General features: G+C 37.1%; 1 protein-coding gene across 1 annotated transcript; it reads left to right on the top strand.

The window, feature by feature from the left end:
• The first annotated feature begins 995 nt into the window (after positions 1–995).
• LOC131874464 (glutamate receptor 3.4-like) lies at positions 996–3,905 on the top strand. Its single transcript, XM_059217854.1, has 6 exons — positions 996–1,263; positions 1,932–1,999; positions 2,090–2,337; positions 2,639–2,670; positions 2,766–3,139; positions 3,218–3,905. Exons 1-6 carry the CDS (start codon positions 1,044–1,046, stop codon positions 3,659–3,661), a joined length of 1,386 nt encoding a protein of 461 aa, XP_059073837.1. The 5' UTR covers positions 996–1,043; the 3' UTR covers positions 3,662–3,905.
• The last annotated feature ends 4,406 nt before the right edge of the window (positions 3,906–8,311 follow it).

Raw genomic sequence — 8,311 nt, 5'->3', positions numbered from 1 at the left:
TCCAACTTCAACTTAGGCAAATGAGAGGACGAATGCCCCTTAAATACATTTTAGTTGATTTGACTTTTGTCACTGGCCAACATCAGGAGAGTTTCCCGCCCAATGCACAACCAGCAATGCATGCTCAGGAAAGGTCCTGCCCCAAAATAGGGCAGTGATAGGGGCACCACGCCCCTGTCCTGAGAGGACAAAGGTGCCATGCCCCTATCAGAGGGGGGACAATGGCACCACACCCCTGTTCTACCCCTTTCTCCAGGGCAGAGTGCGGACATGGTGGTGTAGAGGCCAAGAAAGAAGCTGTTTCAGAGGGTTGAGCAATCTCCGGTCTTTGATCAAGCTAGAGGATTCGATCTTGCGTGCGTGAGGGCCCTAATGCAATTGAAAATTGCTAGGATCACAATTTTATGACACTACACTATTATTCAAACTTTACAATAATAATAGATTATTAAAATAAGTGAAAATCTATCATTTTTTCTTTTATTTTTGTTAAGTTAATAAATATTTTCAATTATATCTATATTAAATATATAAAAAATAAAAAAATCCACACAAAGCTTCCCTTTCGTGTGGTATAATCTTTCTATATTTTAGAGCAAAAATCTTAAATAAGGGCAAACTATTAAAAACAGCTGTAGGAAAACTCTTCAAAATGTTGACTCAAGGATATGGACACTGGGAAGCATCCTGCAGTTTTCCAAATACTTGCAAAGAAATTTCAGGGAGGGGAAACATAAATATATGCAGCTATCAAAAAGTAAAGGTTGTTCTTAACTAGAAAAGGTAGATGAATAACGAGGCTTGTGAACTTGGTACTGGAGTGATGAGGTAAACTGGTCAAAATCTTTACTCAGAAATTGGACATAGGAAGCATCCTGGAGTTTTCTTTCCGTGCCCAAATACTTACCAAGAAACTTCAGAGAAGGATAGCTAGATATTGCCACCAAAAACTGAAAAGGATGTTAAATTTGGATGATTTACGAGCCTGGTGAAGATGGTAGTGGAGTGATCAGTGAATAACACTGGTATTGCAGTTGAAGAAGATGCAGATAGCAAAGAAAATAGAGCTGCAACTTTCCATTATTTGCGTTTTAGTTGTTGTAAATTCATATCCTTTCAATGACACGGTTAATTTAAAAGAGATCCCGGATTGCAACTGTGGGAAGGGTGAAGAGGTCGAAAGTGTTGCAATATTCACACCAGATGAGTTAATCAAGTGCTGTGAATGGGAGTGGTTACGTATTCAGGAAAACATTAGTGCTGGTAATTGAAATAACTTCCGCCTTTCAAGTTACTTGATCTTTTCTAAATCCAGGAATGCATTGGGACGCGCCAGAAATTGTTAGTGAAAAAATAAGATTATCTTGTATGAAGTTAAGGAAAAATAGATTTTCTTGAATATTTAACAAAGCTCCTCAAGTTAGAAGCAAAATCTATGATTTTTCAGAGTAGTTTATAAAGTTGTTCGTTGTTCAAAAAATAAAAATAAGATTGTGAAAAATGGAAGACGTTAGATTGTTTTAGATGTGTATTGTATTGAATGTAAATTCGAATATTCTTTCATCCACATGCCCTGTTTTCTAATGCTCTGTTTTGCTGTTTGCAACCTGCTGTTCTTTTCCTCGCCCTGTTGCTCTGTTGTGGGCCTTTTCGCAGAAAAAATAGAAATAGAAGAATGGCGATCTAGACATTTAAAAAAACTGTGATTTTTTTTTAAATGAAAATGTGCCCATTGTTGATAATCAATCAGATATGGCTAAAAAACAACCAGTAACTTATTTCGTTATATTTCAGATCTAATTCAGGGTAGGAATGTTGAGTAATAACTAAAACCTACTTGAAATCACAGCCATGTAGTTCAGTTTTCATGTACATCAATTGCGGTGTTGCGCTGAGTTAACATTTGAGTTTAGTGGTTGTCAAAATTTCAGGAAGGAATGTAAGTGCTCAACTCAGGGCTCGCGCCTTAACTAACACTAGCTTTTACAAGAAGACAAAGGTAATGTTCCACCACGATATCATTATTTCCTGATTGATTGTTTTCCTCTACAAATGTTCTTTACTCATTGTTGTCCTTCAATTGTTACAGGAATCGGAATTATTATATGATTATTTAAGTGGTGTGAATTATAATTACCGGAACGTTGACATGGTGATTCCTAAGAGAAGGCAGGAAGCAAGTATGTGGACATTCGTGAAACCGTTTACTGCAGGAATGTGGTGTACAATAGGAGGAGTTATGATATATACGGCACTTGTGGTGTGGCTTCTTGAACAAAAATTAAATCCTCTCTACTATACAGAAATGTCCATAATGGAGGTCTTCACTCTCATCTGGTATTTTACAATTTTATATTCCCTCTCATCTTTTTAAGATCCCACAAAGAGTAATTAGGGTTTCGAAAAAGAACTGCTTAATCAGAACACGTCCAATTTTAAAGCTTAACTTAGTTTTCAAGTATGCTGAGGTACTTTGATCTATTACCAATTTTGTTTAAGAAAGGGGTCAGAACATAGAATCGGAAACAGAGATCAGAATTTTGTTGTATCTTTGTTGTTTCGTCGTTATTGTTTACCCTATAAATGAGCTATATTTGTAACAATTTCTTTCTTCTTTTTATTTCCCAAACATTTATAGGTCCGCACTGTCCACGATGTCCTTATCTCAAAGTAAGTCTTCGCCTGAACATTTCTTCAAATCTCTATCATTTATTGACAGTGTAAAAATCTTGGTTTAATTTGAATATAAACATACTACTTTGTAGATGTGAGGATCGAAAGCAGATTAGCTCGAATTGTTATTGCGGTTTGGCTTCTTGTGATGTCCGTCACTGTGGGCAGCTATATGGCCAATTTGAGTTCAAGACTCAATGCACAAAAACCTAATCCAACTATTACTATTACAAATCTTCATGAAATGTTGGTGGGGAATGTTGCAGTAGGCTATCTAAAATATACTTTCATACAGTGGTATCTGGGCATAGACCTAGGAAGTTTAAAAGCATATACAACGAGAAAGGAGTGTGCGCAGGCACTTTCAAAGGGTTCAAACAATGGAGGAGTGGCAGCCGTTTTGATGGATCCTTTAGATGCTCGCCGCTTTGTATCTGAGCGACGTGGCTACACAATCTACCATATTGTATGTCCTCGGTCTTTTAGATGTTATTACAATCAATTGCATTTCAGAGCCTACTATTGACTGATCCCTTTGGTGCAGATTTCCCTTGCAGACTCTCTACCTGCGGCAGATGAGATGCCTAAGAGTTTAGGAGTGAAGGATTTCTTGGGGTTGTTTGTAATCACAGCAATGGTAACAACGTTGGGTGTAATCACATTCTTCTTCAAACTCCTCTACAGCGTGGGAGCAGTGACCGACCCCAACGCTACAGGACGAGGGACAGATCTGCTGGAAATGTTACCGCTTAATGACGATCCGGAAGAGCAGTCCTCTGGGCAAACAATGGGTATTACTAATATTAGTGACCAGGAGCTGGAAAACACATTGATCGAGACTCCCCACATTGCTCATGAGTCTCAGTCCATGTCATCAGTGAAGAGTTTCTTGCTTTTGTTCATAATCACAGGAATGGTATCAAGGTTGTCTTTGATCATATTCTTCCAAAATCTCCTCCACAGGACAAGGAAGCGATCCAAACACTAGAGGACAAGGGATGAACCTGAAAAAGCAGGAGACACGGTGGAATATGTTGGGAATGTGAATTTCAACTGTTTTGTTTTATAACTGAATATGTTTGTATAAATGATTGTGTATTATTCTCTGCTTGAAAATAAGAACCACTATAAATCTTATATTATGTATCCAACCCTCCTCGGTTGGTGATGAGTCTCAGTCCATGCTAGACCAAGATATGTAAACAGTAGCACTATGTTCCCATGAACACTAATCTATCGTCTATATCCCTGGTGTTTTATATATTATTTCAATTAATTGCAAAAAATAATTCTTATTTGCAATCTTCATAATGTAATTATGTATCTCCTCTAAGCCATGAGAATATAAATGCAATCCTTATCTAAATTAATTTTTCCTTAAAAAAATATCAGAAACATTAGGGATAATATTGTACCATTGTACATGGTACTAGCATCAATAAAAAGGTTTTAATAGTTGGAAAAAAAATTTGTGCCATTTTTTTCAAAAACTTTAATGGTAATATTTTTCACGGTACTAACCTCAATGAAAATGGTTTTTACCATTCACTGTTCAAAAATTTAAAGCTGGAGTTTTATCCAGCTTTCTATAAATAAGTTTATCTTGCTCAAGGAAGCAATGAACAAAGATTCACTTTCCCTGTACACATACATTTTTCAAAATGTCAGATCAAAAGTATATTTCAGTAAATAACTAGCTCCAATTTATCAAACAATGGTATCAAAATTGTCATAAAATATTTCTAATGTAGCCTCAAAATGGCACAAGTTTCATAATAAAGGTAAATCATCCATATAAAAACAAATTAATCCTTAGATGAAAATAATACAGGTATGGCAAATATTCAGGCTCTCTATTAAAAATGACTTAAACAACAAAGATAATCCCCTCTATAAGATCAAACCACCTGTAATTCAAACATTCAAGCTCATATGAAACTACACGTAATATTGAATAAATGGCTTATTGTACAAGAATATCCTTGCTCAATAAAATATTAAGCTTCTAGAAAACATGAGCAATGAGTATTCGTATTCTTTTCATAAATTTCACTCTTAAAGAAACATCTTTAGTGGCTACTATTGTCAATTGAATGTGTACCCTTGTTGAACTTGGTTCAACTATCCATTGAAACATGGGAATGGTCTTCAAAGTGTAGGATCCAATATTTGAGATAAGACCTCTAGTTGAAAAGTTGTCTCTCTATATTAACTACCTAAGAAATTTGAACTAAACCACTAGATATTTGCTAGGAAAAGAGTGGAGGAAACTAAAAAAAGATCTTTAAAAATTTGAAATGTAACCTATAACTAAGTAGGTGATTCACCAAAGTGGATTTTCAGTTCTATACCTTGTTGTTTAAGATGCAATGATTCAATGGGACCATCTACTTGCACAGATTATGATTTCTAGCACTTCATACATTAGTGTTTCATATGTAGGATGCTTACAATGATTTTGATTAAGGATAAACAGGTTTTGAGGGAACTTGAAACCCTAAACAACAAGTTTTGAAGGGACTCGAAACCCTCAGATTTTACCAGGATCTAGAACCCAAAAAACAATGCTGCCTAAAGGAATAATCATCAAAAAACAAGAAGCCCAACCACAATCGAGACTAAAAAAGACTAGCCTCTAAAACAAACATAAGGGTTTTACTAAGGCTCCCTTAACCTTCGACTGACAACATGGGTTTTCCAGGCACCCATAACCTTCAAAGACACTAGACTACAGTAGGTAGCCATACATTCAGGATCGGGAATCAGAGGGTTTTGAACGACTCCCTTAACAAATAGCCTGGGTTTTGAACTAGCCCCCAAAACCAACAGAGAAGGGTTTTCTCAGACTCCCTTAACCTGCAACATAGATCTCAGGTTGCCAAAAACAAAAACCTATCCTTAGCCAAAAACCAAAACAGCAAGTGGCCAGGCTGGGTCCTTGAAAACTACTAGCATCCAACCTTCTTGTGGGTTTTATAAGGCTCCCACAACCTGAACCGGACATCAATAAAATAAACAAAAAACAACAGCTAAGAGGGAGATTTTGAAAGGCTTCCCGAACCTTCACAATGGGTTTTAAAGTGGCTCCCATAACCAGCAGGAGGGCACCCATCACCACCCAACATCTGATCAGCACTTGCCTTCCAGCATGACACCTCTCCACCTCAATAAGAAAGGAAACCACCTCAATAGGAGCTAGAAGGAAAGAGACCAAGCACAGGGAAAATGAAGCAGATAACCCCAAAACAAAGACCAACAACCAACAAATATTCACATGATGCTTAGCTAGAAAGAAGGGTTTTGAAAAGACTCCCAAAACCTTGAACAAAAACAGAGGCCAGTACCTGAAGGACTCTATGCCAATAAGTTTCATCAAAGTCTCCACCTCTAAAGGAGAAGAGGGAAAAAAAACCATCAGCAAAGAGACAATCACAGGAGCACATCCAACCTCAAACAGAAAGGTATCCAATACCCCCATCAGGAGTCATCCCACCAAACTCCGACCATAACTCTTCCCCTCTATAGAAGAGTGATCCACCTCAATAAGACAGACAAAGACAAAAGGAAAAAAGACAGCCAGTGAAACACTAGAGAATCCATAAAAGCACTCACAATCCACAAGAGAAAACTCAAAAATATCACACCAAAAAGATGTAGGGACCTCCCAGATAGAGTTCCCCAACCACACCAGATCATTCCCAAAGGCCAAAACACAACCTGTGGGGAGAAAGGACTCCAAAAAAGTAAAACCTCCACTCGGATCCCAAACATCCCCCTCACACCAAGGCACAACTAGGAGAGCACAAACTATAGACAAAGCCACCATAGCCACCACCAAAACTTTCTTGTGAAGCAACAGGACCAGCAAAAGGATCTCCACCTCACGGGCTGACCAGGTCTAGAAGAAAGCTCGACCCAGATCTAGATCCAAGCACCCACAGATCCAATGGCCTCCATTGCCAACACATAAAGGAAGAGTAGCATCGGGGTAAGGGCAAAGAGCCCCAACACTATCCACACTCTCAGTTGCACCCACAATGCCCACGACAGAAAGCACCAATGGGAAAAATATTCTACCATCAGCCAAATAGGGCAATGGGGAGCAGAGTTGGGACACATCCCTCCCAACGACCAGAGAAGACACCAAAGCGTCCATAGCACTGGCAAAAAGGTTGACCTCCACAAAGACCCCAACCCCACCAAGATCGACCACCTCCCCATCTCCATCATCTCCTTCCTCCGCTGCATCTTCTCCTCCATCGGCTACCCCTGAAACCCTAGCTCCAGTGATGCTTCCCGCTTCCCGCATCTTCTCCTATCCACTAGGATGTTTACCATGTTGTTTTTAAAAGAAACTAAAGTTTTCACAAGTAAAACAACAATACAAGTTTAATCACAACCTATGACCTACATGAGAGTACAACAATTTGTTCATATGCTTTTGTTTTGAACATGGTTTGAGGCTTTGAAAAGAAAAGAAAAATATGCTCATAAATTAAATTAGTATAAATGAATAGCCATGCAAAAAGGCAAAATATGTCTAAAATCACTTAAAAGAACTGCTACAAAGTATTGGATTGAAATAATGATGTCTTTTATTGATTGAAAATTGCTTTACAATGCCAAATCAATCATAAGGATAGACTAATTTTTTGAGTTACAACTAATTTTTTTTTCTCTCAAAGTGTTGAAGTAAGCAACAATGTTTACAAAAATGAATAAGAACTAACTACAAAATGGAGATTGCAACCTTCTTATATCTCTTTGAACACATGAGAGAATATATGAGAGAAAATATGAGAAGTAATGAAAGACAATAGACTTGGTCCACTTATTGTAGTTGCAAAGAAAGAGTGCTTCAAGGCTTCAAAAAGCCCTCCACTTTTGTTCTAGGTCAAAATCAATTTATACCTTTGATAGACATTTTATCATTTAAAAATGTCATCTATGAGTCATAAAAAAAAACTTAGATGATTGCTTTATGTTGGAGAAACTCCTAGATATTAGGTAGGTCTACAATATCGAGTCAAATTTCTTCAAAAAGCCCCTACATCTGCTCACTATACCTATATTCCTATTCCAACTTTATGAAATTGATTATCAACTTCCCAAAAAGATAGGACATATAATTTTTCCATCCTTCAACAATTGAGAAAGTCTTGAGGGTTGGATGAAACAAAAACCTAATATTTATGACCTCCCCATCTACCTCAAAAGATGTCATTATAAGTTCAAACTACTACCCACATGTATATGTATCCATTGGGCATTATTTCACATCACCAAATAATGCCAAACTACTACCCACATGTATATCTTTGCCATCATCTCTTCCTCTACTTTTATACAATGTATCTTTATTACTATTTTGATTTTTTTCTATCACTGTTCTGATACATCTCTTATCATTGCTTTGGTATAGTGTAACAATTTTTTGGGACATTGTAGTTTATCACTGTCATCTCTATTTCACACCAATAATCATTATTTTAAAACATTATTTGCTTGTCATTGTACCTTGTTCTTTTGAAGATCTCATTTTCCTTATTTGCTCGATCTACCTCTATCCATGCATATATTCTTTTATGCATCTTGGGACTATGCTTTCACAATTGATGCATGATACGAATAGTTCTAT

The sequence above is a fragment of the Cryptomeria japonica genome, chromosome 3 (genome assembly GCF_030272615.1).
Source record: "Cryptomeria japonica chromosome 3, Sugi_1.0, whole genome shotgun sequence".
Lineage (NCBI taxonomy): Eukaryota > Viridiplantae > Streptophyta > Pinopsida > Cupressales > Cupressaceae > Cryptomeria > Cryptomeria japonica.
The sequence above is the reverse complement of the archived record's forward strand: the minus strand, read 5'-3'. Positions and strand labels throughout refer to the sequence as shown.

Bases quoted from the DNA above. Each gene is read 5' to 3' on its own strand.
- LOC131874464 (XM_059217854.1), top strand. From the start codon at position 1,044: ATGCAGATAGCAAAGAAAATAGAGCTGCAACTTTCCATTATTTGCGTT. The intron at 2,671-2,765 runs GTAAGTCTTCGC...ACTACTTTGTAG, and splicing joins CACGATGTCCTTATCTCAAA to ATGTGAGGATCGAAAGCAGA. The intron at 3,140-3,217 runs GTATGTCCTCGG...CCTTTGGTGCAG, and splicing joins GCTACACAATCTACCATATT to ATTTCCCTTGCAGACTCTCT.